The sequence below is a fragment of the Phalacrocorax carbo genome, chromosome 19 (genome assembly GCF_963921805.1).
Source record: "Phalacrocorax carbo chromosome 19, bPhaCar2.1, whole genome shotgun sequence".
NCBI classification, from domain to species: Eukaryota; Metazoa; Chordata; class Aves; order Suliformes; family Phalacrocoracidae; genus Phalacrocorax; species Phalacrocorax carbo.
The window spans coordinates 3,920,267-3,944,818 of record NC_087531.1 but is presented as its reverse complement, the minus strand read 5'-3'; the positions used below and the strand labels follow the sequence as shown (position 1 = coordinate 3,944,818).

General features: G+C 42.4%; 1 protein-coding gene across 2 annotated transcripts in view; it reads right to left on the bottom strand.

Annotated features, from left to right (window-relative positions):
- LOC135316326 (small conductance calcium-activated potassium channel protein 2) overlaps positions 1-24,071 on the bottom strand; it is a 91,969-nt gene extending 67,898 nt beyond the window's left edge. The window contains exons 1-3 of one of the 2 annotated variants that reach the window (XM_064469497.1): positions 23,052-24,071; positions 22,357-22,452; positions 7,708-8,126 (exon numbers count right to left, since the gene is read on the bottom strand). In XM_064469497.1, the coding sequence (XP_064325567.1) occupies positions 7,708-8,126; positions 22,357-22,452; positions 23,052-24,056 (1,520 nt within the window). In that variant the 5' untranslated portion in view covers positions 24,057-24,071. Of the gene's footprint in view, positions 1-7,707; positions 8,127-16,438; positions 18,625-22,356; positions 22,453-23,051 lie in introns of those variants that run through there. The other variant, XM_064469496.1, reaches the window with a different exon arrangement.
- Between the last annotated feature and the right edge of the window lie 481 nt (positions 24,072-24,552).

The following is a 24,552-nucleotide window of genomic DNA, read 5'->3' as shown; positions in this document are numbered from 1 at the left end:
ATTGAGTCAGACAACGGGACTCATTTCCAAAATAACCTCATAGACTCCTGGGCCAAAGAGCATGGCATTGAGTGGGTGTATCACATCCCCTATCACGCACCCGCCTCTGGGAAAATTGAACGGTACAGTGGACTGTTAAAAGCCACACTGAGAGCAATGGGGGGTGGAACATTCAAGCACTGGGATACACATTTAGCAAAAGCCACGTGGTTAGTCAACACGAGGGGATCTGCCAACCGAGCTGGCCCTGCCCAGTCAGAAATCCTACATACTGTGGAAGGGGATAGAGTCCCTGTAGTGCACATAAAAAAAGTATGCTGGGCAAAACAGTCTGGGTTCTTCCTGCCTCCGGCAAAGGCAAACCCATTGGTGGGATTGCTTTTGCTCGAGGACCTGGGTGCACTTGGTGGGTGATGCGGGAGGATGGAGAAATCCGATGTGTGCCTCAAGGGGATTTGATTTTGGGTGAAAACAGTCAATGAACTGCATGGCACAATGTGAACTCCTATATAATACTGTGTGTCACCTCTGTGTTGTACCAATGATATCAGAGTACGAGCCTCCCAACCCATGGAAGATCAACTATGAAACAAGCCGTGCAGCAGTGATGGAACGATGACTGACTCGGTATGCAGCAACCCAACGCCACACACCATCTCTCCCACCCGGAAAGACTGATACAACAGATGGAGCCCAGAGTCATGGACTGGAAGAACTCAATGGACATTTTTAATGGACATTGTACAGGGAAGGTCCATGAACTAAGGGAATGATGTCTGTGTATTATGTTAAAGGATGGGAAGGGGAGGGGTGGTGGCTGGTAAGGTTGTATTGCATCATATGGGACCCGGGCATGGTGTAAATGGTATGGAATAAGGGGTGGAGAATGTGCTGGTTTTGGCTGAGAAGGGGTTAATTCTCCTCACTGTGGGGGTCGGCTACCTTTCCAGCTTCCCGCGCTCTGCCGCGTGGCGGGGGGGGCTGGGAGGGGCAGGGCCATGGTGGGGACGGCTGACCCCGACTGGCCAATGGCATGTTCATTCCATACCATGTGACACCATGACCAATATATTGAGGGGGGGGCAGTTGCAGCGCCAGCGCGGAGGCGTCGGGGCGGCGAGCGGCTGCGGCGCGGGCAGTTTGTTCTGGCGGTTCGTTCCCCTTCTCCCCTCCCTTCCCCCCCCCCTCCCCCGGGGCTTTGTGCCTCTTGTTGTTCTCCTTTACATTGCATTTCTACTGTTGTTTTCTTTTAATTTTAATTATTAAACTGTTCTTATCCCAACCCACGAGCGTTACCCTTCTGATTCTCTCCCCCATCTACCGGTGGGGGAGTGAGCGAGCGACTGTGTGGGGCTGAGCTGCCGCTAAACCACGACAGCCGGAAAAATGTCAGGGACTGGGGAGGCCACGATGGTGACTCCCCCTATTCCGGGATGGCCCAGTACTGATCACTGGACCCCCTGCAGCCACTTTCCTGGTTACATTGGCTCTGCCAGAAGCATGGCCTGAAACAGATGATGGGGCAGTGCTTACTGCCCCCCCCAACAATTGAAATGGCTATGCATGGATGGCCATGGAAACCAGCACTGGAGTTTTCTCTCAAATTAGCAGGGAGATTGGGATGGTTATGTTACCAGTCTTAGAGCTCTTGATTGCGAAGTTGTGGCATTATGGAGTAAAATGAGAGTTGGAAAGGGAAGCCGGGCCTTTACAAGATGCAAAAGCGAATGCGCAAGAAGTAATTACTACTCAAGCAGAGCAGTGCCATGGGCTGCAAGGTGCTGTAGAGCAGTTGGTAGTGCATACTGCTAATAAACGAGGGGATGTTCAGAGTTATGGTGTTTATCTTCCCAAGTAACCGTTACACATGATGGAGCCCTGCTTTCCTGGAGATGGCTGAACGCACCTGCCTGCTGATAGGAAGTAGTGAATTAATTCCTTCTTTTGCTTTGCTTGTGTGCATGGCTTTTGCTTTGCTTGTGTGCATGGCTTTTGCTTTACCTATTAAACTGTCTTTATCTCAACCCACGAGTTTTCTCACTTTTACCCTTCTGATTCTGCTCCCCATCTCACAGGGGTGGGGGTGGGGGGCAGGAAGTGAGCGAGTGGCTGCATGGTACTTAGTTGCCAGCTGGGGTTAAACCATGACAGTCCTTTTTGGCACCCAACATTGGGCTCGAAGGGTTCGAGATAACAACAGATTTTATTGGAACGTGCTACATGGAATTTATAGCCATTATTACTGTTTAGCTATTTAATCGGCAGGCTCCTGTGCTTGCTATGGGGCTTGCTTGCCTTACTGTATGTTAAAGTCTAGTGCTCGGTAGCGGCTGCTTTTTGCTTTCGCTGCTTGCTGTACTGCTTATCATATTACTCTCCTGTGCCTGCGAACATTTTGGTAACAGAAATGGCCAGGTGCCTGGGCTGGCAGATGGCCAGGGCATTGCTGCTGCTTCTGTGCTACTGTACTGGACAGGCCGGAACTCCAGTGTGAACTCGAGTCGAAGGGACTGTGACCTGTGGATGAGTCCACATGGGAGCAGGACACCCCAAAACATCTGTGGCCATGGTTATGTCTGTGCCACAGCAGGTATACATCTGAAGGGATTGTGGCAGATGACTGGGCTGACATTGGCCCCCTGCCCCCATCGAGGGGGTAGCAATATGTATTCACTGATGTGGATACAGTGTCAGGATTGTTTTTTGCTAAACCCACCAAATATGCTAATTAACATAGCACAACTGAAGCATTAGAACAACTCATTCATCAATATTGACCTCCTCACCAAATACAAAGTGACCAAGGAACACACTATAGCACACATAATCATAGAATCATTAAGGTTGGAAAAGACCTCTAGGATCATCAAGTCCAACTGTCAGCCCAACACTACCACGTCTCCTAAACCATGCCCTGAAGTGCCACATCTATAAGTCTTTTAAATACCTCCAGGGATGGAGACTCTACCACCTCTCTGGGCAGCCTGTTCCAATGCTTGACCACTCTTTCAGTAGACATTTTTCCTAATATCCAATCTAAACCTCCCCTGATGCAGCTTGAAGCCATTTCTTCTCGTTCTATCACTACTGACCTGGGAGAAGAGACCAACACCCACCTCACTACAACCTCTTTTCAGGTAGTTGTAGAGAACAATAAGGTCTCCCCTCAGCCTCCTCTTCTCCAGACTAAACAACCCCAGTTCCCTCAACCTCTCCTCATAAGACCTGCTCTCTAGACCCTTCACCAGCTTCGTCGCCTTTCTCTGGACACATTCCAGCAACTCAATGTCCTTTTTGTAGTGAGGGGCCCAAAACCGAACACAATATTCAAGGTGTGGCCTCACCAGTACCGAGCACAGGGGCACAATCACTTCCCTAGTCCAGCTGGCCACACTGTTCCTGATACAAGCCAGGATGCTTTTGGCCTCCTTGGCCACCTGGGCACACTGCTGGCTCATATTCAGCCAGCTGTCAACCAGTACCCCCAGGTCCTTCTCTGCCAGGCAGCTTTCCAGCCACTCTTCCCCAAGCCTGCAGCATTGCATGGGGTTCTTGTGACCCAAGTGCAGGGCCCAGCACTTGGCCTTGTTAAAACTCATACAACTGACCTTGGCCCATCGATCCAGCCTGTCCAGGTCCCTCTGTAGAGCCTTCCCACCCTCGAGCAGATCAGCACTCCCACCCAACTTGGTGTCATCTGCAAACTTACTGAGGGTACACTCGATTCCCTCATTCAGATCATTGATAAAGATGTTAAACAAGACTGGCCCCAGCACTGAACCCTGGGGAACCCCACTCATGATTGGCTGCCAACTGGATTTAGCTCTGTTCACCACAACTCTCTGGGCTCGGCCATCCAGCCAGTTTTTTATCCAGTGAAGATTACACCCATCCAAGCCATGAGCAGCCAGTTTCTCCAGGAGAATGATTGGGAAATGGTGTCAAAGGCTTTGCTAAAGTCCAGGTAGACAACATCCACAGCCTTTCCCTCATCCACTAGGTGTGTCACCCCATCAGAGAAGGAGATCAGGTTGGTCAGGCAGGACCTGCCTTTCATGAAGCCATGCTGACTAGGCCTCATCCCCTGGTTGTCCTGCACATTGTTGGTGAGCTCACTCAAGATGAACCTCTCCATTACCTTCACCAGTACCAAGGTCAGGCTGACAGGCCTGTAGTTCCCTGGATCCTCCTTCCGGCCCTTCTTGTAGTTAGGTGTCACATTGGGAAGCCTACAGTCATGTGGGACCTCCCCTGTTAACCAGGACTGCTGGTAAATGATGGGGAGTGGCTTGGCAAGCTCCTCTATCAGCTCCCTCAGTACTCTCGGGTGGATCCCATCCAGCCCCATAGACTTGTCAGTGTCCAGGTGTAGCAGCAGGTCGTAAACTGCTTCCTCCTGGATTATGGGGGATTTATTCTGCCATCCGTCCCTGCCTTCCAGCTCATCCTCAGTGGCAATGTTCCCCTCTGTATCCAATAGAGGATGGAGATTCCCTTTCTGTTAATATATTTGTAAAAACATTTTTTATTATCCCTTATAGCAGTGGCCAGTTTGAGTTCTAGCTGGGCTTTTGCTTGCCTAATTTTCTCTCTGCAAGACCTAACAAGGTCTCTGTACTCTTCTTGTGCTACCTGCCCCTTCTTCCAAAAGCAGTAGGCTCTCCTTTTTTTCCTGAGTGTCAACAGAAGCTCTCTGTTCAGCCAGGCTGGTCGTCTTCCCTGCTGGTTCGTCTTGCGGTACTTGGGGACAGCCTGCTCCTGTGCCTTCAAGACTTCCTTCTTGAAGAAAGCCCAGCCTTCCTGGACTCCTTTGCCCTTCAGGACTTCCTCCCAAAGGACTCTCCCAACCAGTGCCCTGAACAGGCCAAAGTCTGCCCTCCAGAAGTCCATGGTAGTGGTTCTGCTGACCCCTCTTCTTACTTCTCCAAGAATCAAGAACTCAGTGTCCAAGATTGGGCTCAAGGGCTAGGGACAAGGTGGATATTCCACATTGCCTACCGTCCCCAAGCTAATGGCTGAACTGAAAGAATGAATGGGATGTTGAAGGAACAATTTAAAAAGCTAACCAGTACTAAAATTTAACAACATTGGAGTTCACATCTCACTAAAGCAGTTTTGTTAAACAGCTGAAATATTCATAATCAAACACCCTATGATTGTATTACCTCTCCAGTACAAAACATGGTGAGGATTGAAATTCTTCCAGATGGTATCAATCCCAAAATATTAACTACAGGGGAAATTGAATTGTTTACACCAACGGATTGCACAGTGGGACCACAACCTATTAGTCTAGACATGAAGGTTCCTAACCCTTGAGAATGCCATATGGTTCTGCACCCCAACTTCTCCTCTTATTTTACAACCTCTGTTGATATCAGATTCTTGAGTTCTTGTATTGCAAGTATCTTCAACAAATACCTGTGCCTTATCTAGAGGAGATAGCACTGAAAAGGTGTTATTTGTGTCGCAAACCCAACGGTGAATTGAAGTTCAATCTGAAAAAGCACAAGAAATAGCTCTTCAGTCTGTGTGGGCAATTACCCGACATCAGGTTATCAAACACGCAGTAATATTAGCTGAAGGAGCTGGTGCAACAGTGTATGTGTTACTGGAAGGAGATGACACTCCTGTTTTCCTCCCTTATCACAGGTTGTCTCATTGTGCTTTGTAGTCTTGTACTACAAGCACATGCCCTGGATACATTTCTGCAAGATCAACATGTAAATACTTGTGTTTGGCTGGCTTCTATTGTAACTAACTCATCTGCCTTTTGTATTGAGGGAGGATTAACAGCTGCAGATATCTTGACATGTTTCATTGGTGTGCCAACCCCAGCAGCTATATTACAGAATTATACTATGCTAAGTGCTTTTGATATTAATGTTCCTCATTGTTATTCTTTCCGAGTAGGTAACGGCTGTATGCCAAGGAACATTACAAAATTGATTGGTGTTGGACTATCTCCTTCTTCGACACCATAAATGCTGCTCCAATTTTGAAGGCATGTGTTGCTTCAACTGATGAATCAGCCAGCGTAGAGGATGACATTCAACATCTCCAGGACTTAATGCATCAAATGAAACAATCTACTAGTGGTGCCTGGCTAGCTGAATGGTTTAATTCCCTGACAGGATGGGTGGGACACCTGATTCAAAGCATTACACACAGTTTCTTGCTTTTGCTCCATCACATTCTCTCTTTTCCTCTCTTGCTTTCTCTCTCGCTCAGTCTCTTGCTTTTGCCCTGCACTTCCTCTCTCTCGCTTGCTTGATATTTCTCTCCCCCCCCCTTTTTGTCTCTTCAACTCGCTTTCTCTTGTGTGCTTTCTCATGCTTTCTCTCTCCCTCACTCTCACACTCTTGCTTTTTCTGTCTCTCTTGGTTTGTCTGTCCACTCTCTCCCCCCCCCCCTTCCTCACTACTTCTCCCTCCCTTTCTCTCTTACTATCTTACTCTCACTCTCTTTCCTGCACTCTTTCTCTCTCTTTCTCCGTCCCTTTAACTATTTATCTTTCTTTTAGTAGCTCTTTTCTGTTCCTCTTTTGTTTCTCTCTCCCCCACCTCTCTCCTCCCCCCTTCTCCCCCTCTTTTTACTCTTTCTTCCCCTTTCTCTTTCTAACTTTTCCTTTCTCCTTTGTTTCTCTGTTGCTCTCTTTCTCTCTTTTTATCTCTCTTCATCTCGTTTGCATCCCCTATTTATCTCTCTTCCCCTCTGTTTTTATATATCTCTCCCCCCCACCCCCTTCCTCTCTGTCTCTGTTGTGGTTGAACCCTAGCCAGCAACTAAGTACCACACAGCTGCTCACTCAGTCCCTCATAGTGGGAGGGGGGAAGAGACTTAGACTTGGAAGGGTAAAAGTGAGAAAATGCAGGGGTTAAGATAAAGACATATCTCCAAACGTCCCCCCTTCCCCCTTCTTTCCCCCAGCTTTTACTGCTGAGTATGACATCATACGGTATGGAATATCCCTTTGGTCAGTTGGGGTCAGCTGTTCCAGCTGTGTCCCCTCCCAGTCTCTTGTGCATCCCTGGCTGGGGATGGGCAGAGTGAGAAACAGAGAAGGTCCTGACACTGCATAAGCACTGTTCAGCAATAGCTAAAACATTGGTGTACTATCAACACTATTCTGGTCATTAATCCAAAACATGTATCACCATATGAGCTACTATAAAGATAATTAACTCTGTCCCAGTCAAAACCAGTACATCACCCTTTCTTGATCTTGCCAACTCCCCAACAACATTTTTTAATTTTTTTTAAGAAACAGGACAATAAAAGTCTAATTGAAAAAATACATTTTCCATTGGAATTTTCCATAGCTATTTTATCTACATTACTCTTAATAAATTTAACTCACAAACACAGTAAATGAAAGCTGTTATCAGCACAGAATATTAACAACAGCAACTGTTGTTAAAAGACATTTTATGGTATTCCACTGTGTTTTAGCAAAGTTAAATGAAAACATTGAAATTGACTTGCAATACTACAATAAATGTTGTGACACAAACTTCTCTACGTAAGTCCTTCAGATTAAAAGGCAAAATATTCCTGACAATCTGTGACAGAGTGAAATTCAACCAGCACTCAACATATCAAAGACCAGGAAGCTCCATTCCATTAAATATTTAGGTCCTTCAAATACAAAACCAAAGAAGCAAAACAAGACAGACAGAACCAACCAACCAAACAGAACCACCTTACCTTTCACAAGCTCGGACAGTCCACGCAGCAATTATCCATAATGAGATACTAAAAACCAACAGTACAGTTCCTGGACATATTGTCATTAAAGTCTTCATAACAAAACGGGTATTGAAGTTTATCTTATTTAACGCTCCAATGCTTCTAGATGATGCATCAGTGAAAAGTTTGCTATGCAAAAGCATAACTCTGGCAATAAGATACAGCCTTAAGAACATTGGTATAGATAAAATAATGTCCACATCAGCTGTTGTTGTGGATGGAGCATAAGAGAAGGCAAGCCGGGCTGTCCATGTAAATGTATAGGTCCCAGGTATGGGATGTATGGCACATACAAGCATTTCCAAGCAGATAAAGAAAATACGCTCATAAGTCATAGCTATTCTCCAGTCATCTGCTCCATTGTCCACCATGAATAACTGAAATGATAAAATATAAGGTTAAATTTAGTATGCCATTAACAAACATTGTTATAATTCCATTTTAAAATACCATCGTTCTCAGAGCTGCTAATGACCATTAAAATCAAAATAAATATGCCATTTCAGCAAATGATGTTGCTAAGTCACTACTAAGTGAATGTGATTTTGGTTAAGTCAGAAAGAATGTTTTTGTGCACTATTTTTAAAACTGTATATGGAACTGAATTTCCACATATCATTTACTAAGATTTTTTCATATTTTTGTTTAATTGTCATTTTTGATAAAACAAAACTCTGTTCCAATTTAAACTTCATCCCTTCAAAATCAATTGCTTATTCAAAATTCATAGAATTAAGAAGAATTTAAGAAAGGTTTTTCAGGATGGAAATGTAAATTACAAATTGAAAATACTTTCTGCAGTACAACGTTAAGACTTGTTTAGAGCAGATCAATGCTTTAGACATGAGAGATTATAGCTTCAGTATAACTATTCAAGCTTTCTTCAAACTTCAGGTACTGATACAGACCAATGCAGGATGCAAAACCATCCAAGAAACTACATAAAGACTCTAAAAGACAACTCATAGTGAAAGAACAGTTCAACTGTACCTCAACAATACCTGAACTAGCCGTTTTAAAGCTAGGTTGACTACGTCTAAATGAACTGTAGTCACACCTTCAAAAAAACCCAAACAAACAAACCAAAAAAACCCACCAAAAATGAAAAGCAGAGGCCTACAAACACCAGAGTAGCCTAGGCAGCCAAGTGAGGTCTATTAGTAGCTGAAAATTAAATGCACATGTATGTAGGTCCTTGCAGAATCAAAGCCTTCTGTTTACCACCCAGGAACAAAAGTCATAAAACACTTTGTTTAGTAAATGTTGTTCCTGAAGATTTACTAACTAAATACTTAATTGAACAATATTTGTCACCAGTAGAGAGTAGGGATATGCAAGGTAACTTTTCAAAAAAGGAAAATAATCCATAATGAAAAAGAACATACAATCTCAGCAACAGGAGAAGACCTTTACACCACTTCTAGGCTGAATTTAGACAATGCTGTTCAGTAAATATGTAATTGGAAACAACACACATTTGCAGGGTTTTTTAAAATAGATTATTCAAAAACTTAAAAGTAATTTAAGGGGTGAGAAGGTGAAATACACAAAGAATGTCCTTCTGAACGTAAGAAAAGTATTTCCTGCATGCTACACACCATATACAAGGCCAAACAAGCAATTCCTCATCTGCATTGCTTTTGCCCCTTTCCATCCTTTAAAAGTTTAGAAATGCAATCCTGAACACTGTATATATTCTTTAGAGATCCAAAACCACAGTCTGCATCTTCCTCCCAACACATTTGGTTTGTCTTCCAGAAAATTGCTCCATTTCTTTGTTTAAGAAAGTGATAAAAATAAATTAACTGTATTGTAGTTGGAGTGACACTAAAAAAAAAAAAGCTAACCACAGTGAGAAACAAACAAAACAACCCAACTCAAATTCTTTTTTTTTTTTTGATCTGTTTTTTTGCTCCTTCATGTTCCTTCTCTTTATCTTAGGCATAGTTCTTACCTCCACTGCAATACTGTTAAAGCCAAAGAAACATAGTTTTGAATTAAGCTAAAGAAACACATTTGGTGAATTCAATGTATGCAACATGAACACATACACTTTCTTTCACCTGTGGTCTTTCTGAAGACTTTGTATGCTAGATATAAAAATTAAATTCATACTGGTAGGAAGGCAAATCCATCTATTTATTTATTACCAAAAGACAGTTGTTTTGCACTTAGTAAATGTACTATTTGATATAAAGGGCCAAACTTTCAAAATACAATGAGGCTCAAGTGCATTTGACTCTTGTGATTAGCCTGTAAATGATGTCAGTCAGATCACACAAATGCTATAAAGAGGTCCAGTTCAACTGAATATAAGATAATATCAAATCCCTCAAATGTGTGGTTCTCTGAAGAAAATAATAAATGAATCACACAGTGGACCATTTCAGTTCTCAGATACATAGCAAATACATGATAAATCAGCAGTGTTTTAAAATTTCTTTTAAAGTTGCAGAATATGCTGTAAAAGCAGTGGTCTTTTGTCCTCCCTTTTTACCTACTGTCTTTACAGATTTCAATATGAATACTATATGCAGAAAGGCAATTCGAAAAATGATACCTTAAGTATTGATTCAATTCAAAAGGTGAGAATAGAAGAATTTATGAGGTAAATTTCCATACATACAAATCCATGTCTCTAAATTCTAAATTCATCCCATGAAATACAGGAATATCAAATATTCTGGAACAAAATGGGCTGTGGATAACAAGTCAGTTGGGATGTACTGAAATTAGATAGAAATTAGTACAGGATTTCATATACATTTTATATGCTTGCAATTATGCAACCTACTAAATGCAATTGTTAATTTTTAATTTGGAAAATGCAGTGGTATTTGCATGTCCTGCTTGCTTGGTTGTGTACATTTACTATTCAGAAAGCAAGGAGGGAAAATGAATGAAGGAGAAAGGGGGGTATATGCATTTTTTCTATATATATACACACACACAACCTCTCAGCTGCTTTCAGTCAATTCTGTTATAATAGCGATGCATTCATTTTATGATACTACTCCCCATTTGAATGGGGAATGATGCTAGTAATAAAAAGAGAACAAGCTCTTCCTATGAAATTGAGTCCTGTAGCCTATGCAGAAGGCCAAACTCCAGACAAGGTCAAAGATGTTATGCCTGCTCACAGCTTTCAAATTTCTTATTAATTATTAGTCTAACATTGAAATCTAATTGAAGTTCTTCATCTATGTTCTGTAAAGCTTCTTCAAATACAGAACTACCATCTACCTTTACTAAGCCTGCACTCTATAAGATGAATTTTAAAAAGTTATTTTCATCTGAAATTAGATAATGAATTTCCAACACGTGGTATGTAAAAATAAGACATGAATCTTAAACTATAAATAAACTTGATGTTTCTAACACCACACAGTATAAATATAAAAACAGATAGCACATCATAGATATTAATGGGTGTTTGTGTATTTACATAACAATTTGTGTTAAATTAATATACACCAGATTAAAAAAAGATAAACAAATTCAGAGTAGACAGATTGCACACAATGACAACTTAGATCAGAGACTCCCTGAAGCTACTTAAAAGAAAGTAGAGAAATTAATTTTGTAAATGATTAGTATATCAAAACAAATTCCTAGCAGGCTATCTGAGGATGTTGGTGAATGCAAAGTACAAGAAAATAGGCCGGTTTCTTTACAATCCCGGTAGAAGAACAAATGTGAAAACAGTATCACTGCTCTGCTGTAAAGAATAAAAAGGAAGTGATAAACAATGATAAAGTAGCATCAGCTGTACTCCTTGAGGCATTCCTTGCAGAAGGAGAATCAACTATACTCACAATGGAATTGCAGCAATTGTTTAATTTAAAAATCCAAATTTCAAATTATTAAACACTGGAGTTGCTTTACCCTTATAAAAGAACTGATGGAACCATGACACAGACTAGCAAAATATAGCCTCTGTGGCTGCTGTTCTACCAAATTTTTGACCAAACATTTTTCTATAGCTTCTAGTACCCAAAATATCACTTATGCAACTAAAACCAGCATTATAGTCCTCAGAGGGGAAGAAGGTATTAGGTACAAAAAAATTTAAAAATCATATGGTGGTTGGAGATAGATGTCTCAAGCCTTTCCCTTACTAGGGGATGAAAAACACCTTCTTCCATCATCAGAAGGCATATAATCAAATGGTCTATAAATTATCCAAAGGCCTGTCCTCGATCTTGGAGAGCCTGTAGCAATTCCTGAGGACTCTACATCCTGAATAGAGTGCCACAGAGCAGAGAAGTTAGTAAGTTTAAGTCCTATATAAAGCCATGAGGCATCAAACACCTTCTGCAAGCAAAGCACAGAAGGCAAAGAATAATGTTTTTCACAAAACTACACAAAAGCCTTGTTATCCTATATTTTCCAGAATGTTTCCCACATCCAGACCAAATTTTCTACTAGGTCATTAGAAACTGATCCACAAGATCTTGTGGATATAGCTGTCTACACAAATGAAACATGGGGAAGTTAGACTATTTTATCATTCATACATGTACATGCACATACATACACCCCTAATTATAAAAATGCCAATTTAAAAGAATGATTGTAAAAGTCTGGTACTTAGTTGCATCATCAATATTTTTTTTGCATAGTATATTTATTTAAATTTGGTATCCCTATGCAAAATAAGTTTTTCATTGTTATTGATATCTTGCTATACATACTGTGTATATCAGTACATGTAAAGGAAATTTCATGTTAATGTGTGATGGTGGATAACTAGGCTTGAAATGCTTCCCTCAAAGACAGCATTAAATCTGACCATCTCAGGAAGAGATGTGTAACTGAGGCTCAGGCTACTTATGGTCTTTGTGTACCATATTTTCCAATGTGCAGCATCAAAAACTGCACACTAAAATACACCTGAATAATATACATCATACTATGACAGGGCACACGCAGAGAGGAACATAGCCACAACCATTTCAATAAACATATATGTGTTACTCAACACACTTATCAGGTTTGTCCATGTCTTTTTTAACCTCTGTCCCTCGGATAATTATAAAAACACTAGCCCAAATACTCTATAATAAAGAAATAAAGGACATGATCACATAAACTAACATAAGCTTAAATTCTGCCTCCCCATGTTTTCCTTCTGTTCTAAATCAGATACTGAAATTATTCTTTTTTGCTTTCTCTCTCCAAAGATATTCTGAGGCATCGCTCAGTATTTTTAAATGCTACAGGCCAGACTTTCAGATCTTTCATTTGTCTCAGATAGCTGTGGAAAGACTGAATTCCTGACAGCCTGTGGTGCCAAGGAACCATTACAACACCCAGCAATTGCTGGGACACATGGAATTTCTTTTCATGTAGTTCTCCCTGTATGCATGTGCTTCAGGGACCCAAAGAAGGTGAGATGCTCCTAAAACTGCCATTCTTTCTTTCCAGTAACCTTCTATGCAGGTGACAGTGTCAAGAAGTGAAATCCAAGGACTCCAAGGAAAAAAAAAGATGTCCCTAGATATCCAGATTTCTTCCCCAGTGCTATGGAGAAGGAGGAACTCCCGATAAAAGCATTATTAAAAAGATATTTCATGAGGCAATCTTCTACTTTAATTTAATTTGGACTCTTGATGGAATAATCACACTTGAGCTTCCTCAGATTTTTAAGCAATGGTGAGATATTTACTTATATGATTTTTTATGAGCCAAATCAGAGGCCCAGAAATAGAAGCCCACCACTCAGGGTTACCATATTCATTTGAGATACTCAGTAGACCCATCAGTAAGTGACAATTAAAGTTACTGAATAAGGAGTTCTTTCAAAGTCAGTGTCCACTAAAGGCATTTCCTCATTTAAATAATATTCTTAATTTAACACATATTCTATTATATAATGTATTCAGACCCCACTCCCTCCAGCAGGGTAAAACACAATGAGAATAAGCTCCTACCCCCTACTTCTACTGGCCTGTTCTGGCTCACTCTCACTGCTGAGAGTGTAGCTGGACATTATCTATGCCAGCTTTATTACACCTGAAAGGGAAAGTGGCAAAGAAATATTTAATGGATTGCTTAGGTTCCCTTTGCACCTTCACAAATATGAACAACAAATGACCACACTGAAAAACCTAGCATACTAATAAAATATTTCCAAAACAAAAACTTCTCTTTAAAAACCTTTTCTGGTCTTGTAGGTGGTCTGCTATAACTAGTGCACTAGTCTTAGCAGTACTGGAATAGAAACATTAGTCAGATTCCAGAGTTAGGAAATAATTTAGTTTTGCACTGAAGCAGCAATTCCAAGACTGTGTATGAAGAACATGGCACATCTTCCCACAAAATATCAGTACTTTCATACAGCACTAATTTTAGAATGCATCTTGTAAGAAACCTAGTGCTCTGTCATATTTTTCCCCATTCAAGTAACTCAGAAATAAAGTAACTCTAATGCTACAATATGCTTGTGGAAGCAAAATTCACTGAGGAGAATTATCTACATTTCAGTATTTTTATGTTGTTAATTTTAAATGGTCATTTTACAGTACTTAATTTAGGATTTGTTCTTCTTCATCACAAAATTAATTTTTTCTACAGATCACTGCATGAAGAACTGCCACCTCCCAACACAGCTACCATCAGGTGCTATTCCTAATGTGAGAGAAGCCTTAGTCTCTTCAGGGAATATTAGCTTCATTACTACTGGGTGTAGTGGTTTAGCCCCAGTCAGCAACCAAGCACCACGCAGCCGCTCTCTCTATCCCAGCTGAAACCAGGACACTAGGAAAACTAGAACCAATTAAAAAAGGATATATTCACTGAAGAAATTTGCAATATTAAAGGAAGAAATGCTGAATCTGAAGCTAGATAAAATGAGCTAATTTATTCATTCTGCCAAAGGAGTACACCTGTGACTCTAGACTTAAGAATGTATTTTTAAGGAAAGGTAAACCTAATGTCCTGATAAACTTCTAACAGCCTCACTAGAAAATGCTCAGAAGAAGGGTGCATTTGAATGGACAATGCTAGGTATTGTCAAGTCAACCATTCAGCAGCCTGACCGTTAGATACAACCTCCTCCTATGTCCTAAGGGAGGCTGTTGGAAACAAGCATCTTCTACATTTAATTTCAATGCAAAAGGCCTTAGATACTTTCAGTCACTGTTCATTAGATGCTTGACCAACGTTAATGGATTTTCTATCCTACCTTCTGTCTTATGCATTACAGTGCTGCTTTTCAGAGACAGTAGGCACCTGTAACATTTCCTGGGTCAACATGTTCTGCAGATGTAATCTATTAAAAAATGTACCAAGTTCAACTAAAACTAAATACTTATCAAATAAATACTCGTAAAGCAATAATTTAACAGATATGATGTCTCTAGATTTCTTATAATCAGCATGCTTTTCTGTTGTATGGAATGTGCATTAAACTTCACTGGTACAAGGTAATTTTTCAAGGCTATACATGAAGTTACTATATCCTGGACCAAAACTAGCACATGATGAGATTTGTTGTCGCCTGATCCAAGGTGCTGTGGTTTAGCCACCAACTCAGCCCCACACAGCCACTCACTCACTCCCCCACCAGAAGGATGGAGGAGAGAATCAAAAGGGTAAAGCTCATAGGTTGAGATAAGAACAGTTTAATAAATGAAATAAAACTATAACAACAATAATGCAACAGAAAGGAAAACAATGAGAGGCATGAAACCCAGGGAAGGGGGAATGAACAACCAAATCAAACAGCACACAATGCTACCAACCAACTCCACCAGACACCAACTACCCTGGTTAATATACTGGTGTCGTGGTTCAGCCTCAGCTGGCAACTGAACACCACGCAGCCGCTCGCTCACCCCCCCCACCCCTGTGGGATGGGGAAGAGAATCGGACGAGCAAAAGAACTTGTGGGTTGAGATAAGCACAGTTTAATGATTACAATAAAATGATAATGATAAATGATTATGAGAATAATGACAATAATGTTAATATAACAAAAGGGAAAAGGAAGGGAAAGGGAAAACAGGAAAAAAAACCACGGAAACACGAACGATACAACCGCTCACCACCCGCCAACCGACACTGCCTGTCCCCGAGCCGCGATTGCTCCCTCCCTCCCCCGGCCAGCCCCTCCCAGGTAGCATACTGGGCATGACGTTACATGATATGGAATATCCCTTTGGTCAGTTTGAATCCGCTCTCTTAGCTGTGCCCCCTCCCCTCCCAGCTTCTTGTGCACCCAGCAGAGCATGGGAGGCTAGACATGTCCTTGACTAGTATAAGCGCTACCCAGCAACAGCCTAAACATCTGTGTGTTATCTCAACAGGTTTTGTTTTTTTTTTCCATGCTAATTTCAAAGCACAGCACTATACCAGCTAGAGTGAAGAAAATTAACTCTATCCCAGCTAAAACCATGACAACTGGTCATGGCATCACATGGTATGGAATGAATATCCCATTGGCCAGTTTGGGTCAGCTGTCTTGGCTGTGGCCATGCCCCTCCTGGCCTCTTGCCCACATGGCAAAGCATGGGAAGCTGGAAAGGTCCCTGACTACTACAGGCACTACAGTGAAGAGAATTAACTCTATCCCAGCCAAAACCAGCACAAAGGCCTATTAAAATAAACAGAAAAATTTCAGTAACTTTTCAACAGGTTTTAGATCAGAATAAAATCATCACTCAAAGTTTATTTATTGATTTTTCACCTGTTATTCAGCAGACTTGCTTTCTGTGCTCTTAATCTTCATTTGTTTTTGCAGCAGCAGTCTTAGCTGATGATTCAGTGTACTTAAGCAAAGGCAAGCTAGATTTTTTTCTTTTGGCATGGAGTCAACAGAAGAAGAAAGACAATGAGATAAGCATGTACCACCACAGCGAAGGCAAGAGGATTACATAGATATAAACAATTTTGCCTGCAGAATACCCATTAGTGCTTGTGATGGGAAACTGTAAGGGAGTTTAACTTCATATTTCTTAGGGAATGCAGGATTTTTTCTGAAGAACTTTCCAATAAGGTAATTAAAGCCCCATAAGCAGTGTTTATTAGAATCGTGCATTATGGAATGTATTTGCACAATAAATAAGTCAAGAAATGTATTTATTAACATCCACTTATGTTTCCTAGTACTGTCTGTTCCATTTCTTCAAGTTTTCAGGAGACAGGGAAAAGGAGAAAAGACTCTTGAGTCTTCAGCAAGGTATTTGGGCTCACATGTGTGATAATTTTCCATAATGTTAATGAAGACCAAAAATGTTTCATTCCAAATCCATCAGTATCAATTGATTTTCCCACCACTTCAGAACAATCGAGGGACTGAGGGTGATTTCTCCCTGGAGACCTGGAAAGTGATGGACTGAATTCTAAAAATGAACTATGCTGTGACAACAATGGCTTAACCTTATCTTTGAAGTTTGTATGACTTTCCATAGGAGTTCTACTTGAACATGAACTGACAGTCCAATTTTTAAGTGTTTAGAAATCTCAATTCACATTTAAAAAAATGAATATTGCTATTAGTTTCTGCCAAATATCAACAATTTTCATTTTTCTGTATGAGTGAGAGCATCTGTATCAAGGGAAGAGGGAGAAGAGGTTCAGATTCAGCCCAGAAGGACATGGGTTACCATTATTCAAGAAAGGCAATAGAAGGGCAACATTTATTTACAGAAGGGATACCCTAAGTAGTCCAGCACCAAAGCAAAAGTATCCCACTGGACATAGTCCTTCTACCCTGTGACAGACATCTTTCAAGAAATACCAGGCTGTGACAGAATACCTAAGAAAGAAGATTAAAGACATCTTATTAGCAACCTTAGAGAATTTTGGGTTTAATTCTTTGTTCTGAGTAACATAAGGAAGTGCCAGTAAAACTTCAGGAACTGTACATTTAAAAAGCATTTCTATCTCCAGCAGTACAAGAGAGAGACAGAGAGGTCTACTTTCTCAGTAAAAGTAGAAAAAAAAATATGCAGCTTTACCATGTGAACTGTTATCAAAAAGTTTCTTAACTTCCACCTGATTAATAATCTAACAGCAAACTGCATTAGGGAAATGTGGAATGGAACAATAAATTGTCTAGAAACAGCAATTTTAATAATGTTGTATGCTGCTATTTTCTGTAAAATATTATGAAGTAACAAACTTCTTATGCATGAAGTAGGCAATTAATACATTGTAAATTATTATGATAATTGGATGATACTATCTTCTTAGCTCTTCCCTCCTCCACCTCTTCAAAAGTGTATTTCTCAACTGGAACAGTAGTCTGAGAAATACCTGTTCTAGGCTGGGATAACAATGAGTTACAGTTTTCTTACCGGTCCTCCAAACTGAATCAACAACCACACAAGCTCAGAGAGTAATGAATATTTCATAATCTCCCAAGTGTGATGTTTTTAATAACATTACAAGCATGACAACAATGAACCAAAAGGAGAATACACAGATTTGGGGTTGTCACCATACTTGGTTCCAACATCATTACTGTTGTTCATCTGGCTTTTTTTCCTGGGAGAGGGAGGGAGGTGAAGAAAGCACTGTTTGTGTTTTTATCCTCTTTTCTGGAAATTATAATGTAGACTAAGAATTATAATTTAAAACTACCTGGTTTAATTTTATTGTTATTATAGTCTTTATTAAGTCACATTTAATAAATATAATAGCTCCTGAATAACAGGATAACTAATACACTAACTAATAAGTTATTAATAAGCATTTTAACATTTCCAATATTTCACAAAACTGCACAGCAGCCAAACAGTTAGTCTAAATACTTCACCTATGCTGTTCTGGAGACTTTGGTCTGTCAAATGCAGAGCTGTTTCATAGAATATAGAAATGAATCTGTTTTGCTAAAAGGTTTAGAATGCAAGGCTAAAAATATGTCCAAAATTATGCATGTGCCATCAGGCAGTAGCAGAACTCACCTGGCTGTGCTGCGGGAGGGAAGCTAGGGAGGCTGGCAGCCCCCCTCCCCACAGCACAGGTTGCTCTGAGTCAGGCCCAGCCCAGTCAAGGCCACCCCAGCTAACGTGCAACGTGTAGAACTGTCTGCGGTGCCGAAAAGGAGGCGGAGGACACCCCCACCCCCTATATACTGAAGATGCTCCTGTTCCTCTACTGCTTATAAACTAAAAAAGAAAAAAAGAAGATGAAAACAAACAAAAGAAAGACAAAAAAGCCCATTTATCTCACATCCATATAATATTCTTGGGAAGAATCACTATAAGTCATCTTAAATCTCCCTTCCAACTCCCTTAAAATAGGATGTTCGGCAGGTCTGTGACAAGCAAACTCATAGTTTGGTTTAACTGACAAGCCAACTGTTTTCAAAACAGAACACACAGGCAAGGTCATTTAAATGGACAGACTACAGTCACCTGCTACACCATTAGGCACTACCATAGAGTTGCTTGCAGCATGGATGTTCAGACTTCCTACCAACAAATCAAGGGCACAGGCTACTGAAAAAAAAAACAAACAGCTGATTTCAGTTAGCAGACTTTTATGTCACCAGGTGCTTCTAATTATTAAATCTGTAAGCACTACTAATTGCTAAACTTTTATCTTATTTCCCAACCTATTTTAGATCACGTTTTGCAGGAAAATCTACTTTTCTTTCAGGTAGGTTTGCTTCTATCAGACTATGAAACATACCATGCTGCAAACAAAATACATTGCCATTCTGTCCTGTACAACAACATTTATTGTCTTGATGGATTCCTGCAAATTTATGCTATACTTACTGATAAAGTCTAAGCACCTTTCAGAGAAGAATAAGAAAGGAATGATCAAATTTGAACAAGATCAACAAACAGCTGGTGCTCTAGGACACAATCAACCATCTATGGGCATGATTCTACAGTCCTGATTCAAGAAATATTCCACTGCACATAGCAGGATATTTGCCTGAATTAAAGGCAAGTATCCCTTCAGAAAACAGTTAGCTTTAAAGATTATTTGAAAATCATTACATTATTGGGCTTATGCAGTATTTTCTTTCATTTGGAGTAGGTTTTGTACATTTCTAAGCTAAAGTATTTTAAAAATACTTCTTGTTTTCAGAGTTAAGGTGTAACATAAATTTAGCACCATACATTGATGTACATATTTCTTTGTGTGGTTTTCATCTTATTTTTTTTAAAGACAAGTGTGTGTATATAAACATACTGTGCCTAAATTAAAAGTCTATTAGATATCTAACAGCTAAGGGTGGTACAATGGCCTTTCCTTCCAATAGTGTCCTTGAAAACAAAACTTCCCTTTCATTTTCAAGATGAATGACAGAGCCCCTTGGAGCTGCAGCTTACTCCAAGGCTCTGACATGAGTACTGCAGCCTACAGTGTCTCTCAGACAAAAACATAGAGTATTACTGTTTTACAAACAGGTATGCTTGTATTCTATACTGACAGGCAGTGTTGAAAACTACATTAACCTTGATTAAGTCACATGATTGCACAAATCCTTCCATATAGTCTCATACATGAAGGAGTTCTTTAGAAAAATTAAAAAAAAAAAAACAGAAATACAACTGAAGTTTTTTAAAAGATTGATTTTTCTGATCCATAACAAATCTCTGAAAGAATGAAAATGTGCATCTAATTAGCTGGAAAAAATATACAAATGTTGGAGTAACTACCTACTGTAAGCTTATGCATACAGAAACCTATGACTATTTGGTTATCTTGTGCATTGTTTTCTATTTAAAGTTTCTTGAAAATACATAGAATATTTCAAATACTTACAAGAGCTTGTTTTCTTCAGCTTTCTTCTTAGTGCCTCAAACACCACTTATAGCAAGGTGCACTGGAGAACAATGCTCCCACATTACAGAAGCTACATTTATTTATTTTTACACAAATAAAGAAACCTCTTCATCAGTATACCAATAGTTTAAAGTGATACTCTGTCACCAGACACTTGTTTGTTGAATACAATAATGTTAAACAGCTGCCCATCCTTGATATTAATGCAAAGAAACTGGGTTCTGAGCCAGAAATACTGTTTTTCATATGTAAGGACTGCAGGACAGGATCCCACTTGGCAAAGAGTATTCAGTAATGCAATACTTCTCTAACAGTAGTCTAAGTAGGAGACTATGGTACTGGTTTCAACTGGGATGGAGTTAGTTTTCTTCACAGTGGCTAGTGTGGGGCTATGTTTTGGATTTGTGCTGGAAACAGTGGTGATAATGCAGAGATGTTTTGGTTGTTGCTGAGTAGCACTTGCACTGGTCGAGGACTTTTTCAGCTCCCCATGCTCTGCCCAGTGCATGGGAGACTGGGAGGGGACACAGCCAGGATGGCTGGCCCCGGCTGACCGAGGGGATATTCCATACCATATGATGTCATGCTCAGTATATAAAGCTGGGGGAAGAAGGAAAGAAGGGGCGGATGTTCAGAGTTATGGTGTTTGTCTTCCCAAGTAACCGTTATGCGTGATGGAGCCCTACTTTCCTGGAGATGGCTGAACATCTGCTGTCCAATGGGAAGTAATGAATGAATTCCTGGTTTTGCTTTGCTTCCATGTGCAGCTTTTGCTTTATCTATAAAACTGTCTTTATCCCAACCCATGAGTTTCCTCACTTTTACGATTCTCTCCCATGTCCCACCAGAGGGGAGTGAGCAAGCGGCTGCATGGTGCTTGGTTGCTGATGGGCTAAACCACAACAGTCTCCCTTTCATATTAGAACTACAGCATAGAAAAAGGGTGCTATATGATTCTTAATTTCTCTTTTTTGTTAGTTGGTACTGCTGAAAAAGACGTCTTTGCCCTTGAAAACTGTCATTTCTGCCTGTAGCCCAAGTTATCTCTAATTAGACATAGCAAAACCACCAATGTATCTACAAATAAGGTATTTCTTCACTTCAAAACTTTGAAAACTCTCTTATATGTTTCAATTTATCTGAAATGGCAAATTGTAATTTCTTGATCAAAAAAAAAAAATGACAGCTGAAATTAGAACTAAGTACCTGGGACAGGACGTGTGACAGTATTTTTAGACTTACTCTATAGCTTTGATCATTAAATTCCCTCTACCTTCAGCCCTACCTGTCTTGATAGCTTTCCTCTGTCACATTTCCTAGTGGCTGTAATTTCTATGGCATTAAATAAAACAAATCCAACATAAGGCTTTCCCCTCTTTGTTAAATATTCTTCTAGTGTATGCTAGTACCTGAAACAGCACAGTGAAGATTACATACCTAGAAGTTACTGATGCCTCTTTCCTAATAATTATCCCCGCTATCCAGTGAAAATGCACAGCATGACATTTAGTCACTGGGAAATAAAAGACTGTTGCCCTACGTCTGCTACAGAAGACAGCAGGTATGTCATAGAGAAAGTGTGCTATAACCTCAGAACTAAGTGCTCCTACTAGCATAATTGCAGGTAACAGTCCCTAACAGGTAATGCTTCCTAGCACAAATGTGTCTATTAAGCCTATCTTATTTCTCTCCAGGGATGAAATACATTCACTGAACTTCAGGAAGCACTAAGGGATTATTTTTGTTTTCTGAATCAGCAGGAAGTGCAAAGTGCTTACCACAATAAAGCCTTTAGAAAAACTGATTCTACAAACACAGATACATAAACACTCAGCAATTCATAAAGTGAAACGTTACCTGAATTTCCCTTGCATGGTATACAATAATGAGCCCAAGCAGGATAATCGTGGAGAGGCTAATAAGGCATTTTAGAGCGAGGGAATACAGAGACTCCTGCAAGAGAAAGACAGCGATGTTCATCAGATACACACACGCGCGGGACTCTTCCCACCCCGCCGGGCTCCCCAGCCTCACTGAGAGCAGCGGAGCCTGGACTGGGAGGGGAGGGAGGGTTGCCGCGCCTTACGGTGTTGGGGCCAGGGGAGAGGGATACCTCGCCTCACGGTTGTGGAACCGCGGGTGGAGCATCTCATCCCAGGGCGGAGGACCAGTGGGCCCCACACGGCGGTGCCGGGGGGGGAAGGGCACTTCTCAGGGTGAGGGCCGCCTCGTGGCAGGGCTGGGCGAGGGCCAAACAGTCCCGCTGCGCTGGGCTCAGAGAAACGAAGTGACATCGGGGCCGGGAGGCTGCTGCCTTTCTGCGAGGACAGCGGCATGGGGCGGCTAGACCGCATGGATTTGAACGGCTGGCAAGAGAGTGCAGCTGGCTGCGGAGCTGCCTTCCCGTGAGCTGGCCTTGCCTGCGGGCCAGGGAAGACACGAAGCCCGTGGCAGGGCATGGGACAGGGATGGGATGGGGACAGGGGCGTAGGTCAGGCTGCGCCGACGGTGCTGAGAGCAAGAGGAAGGCAGTCTGATGGTGTGGCAGGTACCTTTGTGTAGGCGCCCCAGGACAGCTCTGTCTCAATCACCATGACTACGATGCCAAACATGCCGAAGATGAGTGCGTAGTCGCTGAGGCGCTTTCGCTTCTCGAAGAGCGCCCGGCGGTGCCCCAGCTTGTAGCCGATGTTCTGGTTCTTCTTGCTGGACTTGGCCCCGCCGTTGTTCATGCCGCCAGAGCCGTAGAGCGCCAGGTTGTTGGAGTTGTGCTCAGGCTTGGAGACCACGATCTCTGGGGCAGCAGCTATGGGGCTGGCGAGCGGTGGCTGGGGCGGCTGAGACTCAGAGTCAAGCTCGTGCAGGTTCCTGCGGGATGAGCTCAGGTTGCTGAGGGGCCGCATGATGCCGCCGTTGTACCTACAGCTGCTCATGGCTATTTCGGCGAAAGGATTGCTCTCCCAACGCTGCTGGTAGTGGTGATGGTGGGTGCTGCTGCTGCTGGGACTGCTGCTGGGACTGGCTTCCTGCTGCTGCTGCAGGCTATGGCACTGGGGGTACTGGGGGTACTGGTGGGGCTGCCTGGATGAGCCGGCATGGCTGGAGGGTGTGAGCTTGTTGATGTTCAACTGGCTGCCCTGCCGGGAGGAGGCGGAAATGGAGAGCAGCGAGGAGTGAGTCCTGAAGGTGCCCAAGAGGGGCAAAGAAGTGCAGAGCATTGAGGGCAGGTTATCCTCCGCTGCTGCTGCAGCAACCCCATAGTAGGTGCAGTTGTTGCACTGGAGGCATGGGCTCTGCTGCTGCTGTGGCTGCTGGAGAAGACTCCGCTTGTCCTGGCTGTGCTGCTGCTCGGAGCAGAAGCCTAGCTGGAACTGCAACGGTGTTTCCATGTCAGAGGCATTAAAGCCGCAGGAGGACCAGGTGATGGTGGTGCACCCTGCGCAATGCGTTATGGTCAGCAGGGGAGAGTCCTGTTGCTGCCACGAAGGGCCCATCCCGGCTTCCGTAGAATCCAGCCGCTGTGTCCGATTGGTCAGGCGGACCAAAACAAGGACCATCTCGTTGGGGGAGACCAGCTGCAGTGTGAGACGGCAGAGATATCCCCTATCGCCCTGCCCCCTCCTGTGCAGGGATCCTGTCTCCCACCACTCCCACGGATAAGGGTTACCCTCCCCCCTGCCCCGCCGCCGGGGTGCCCCACGCCACAGAAACCCGGGGGGTCCCGAGGTGGGCGGGGAGAGCGCTCGCTAAGCTTGCTTCCGGGATTGCACTCTGCCAGGAAAGGACCGCCACCGCCGTACACATCTGCGCCGTCTCCAGAACGTGGGCACTGCGCTGCGCTCCGGGGCTGTCCAGCGATGCCCCGCAGCTTCCCGGAGACGTGCAAAACAGCAGCGCCCTCACTCCGAGGCCCTCCGCCGCGGCCCCGGGGAGGAGGCGGCTATCGGGGCCTGGCACGGCCAACGCCCAGCACAGAGAGGAGCTGGGGCGGGCTGTGACCTCAAGCCGCGCCCACAGGCCATCAGAGAGGTCACAGGAGGTCTCTCCTCTCCT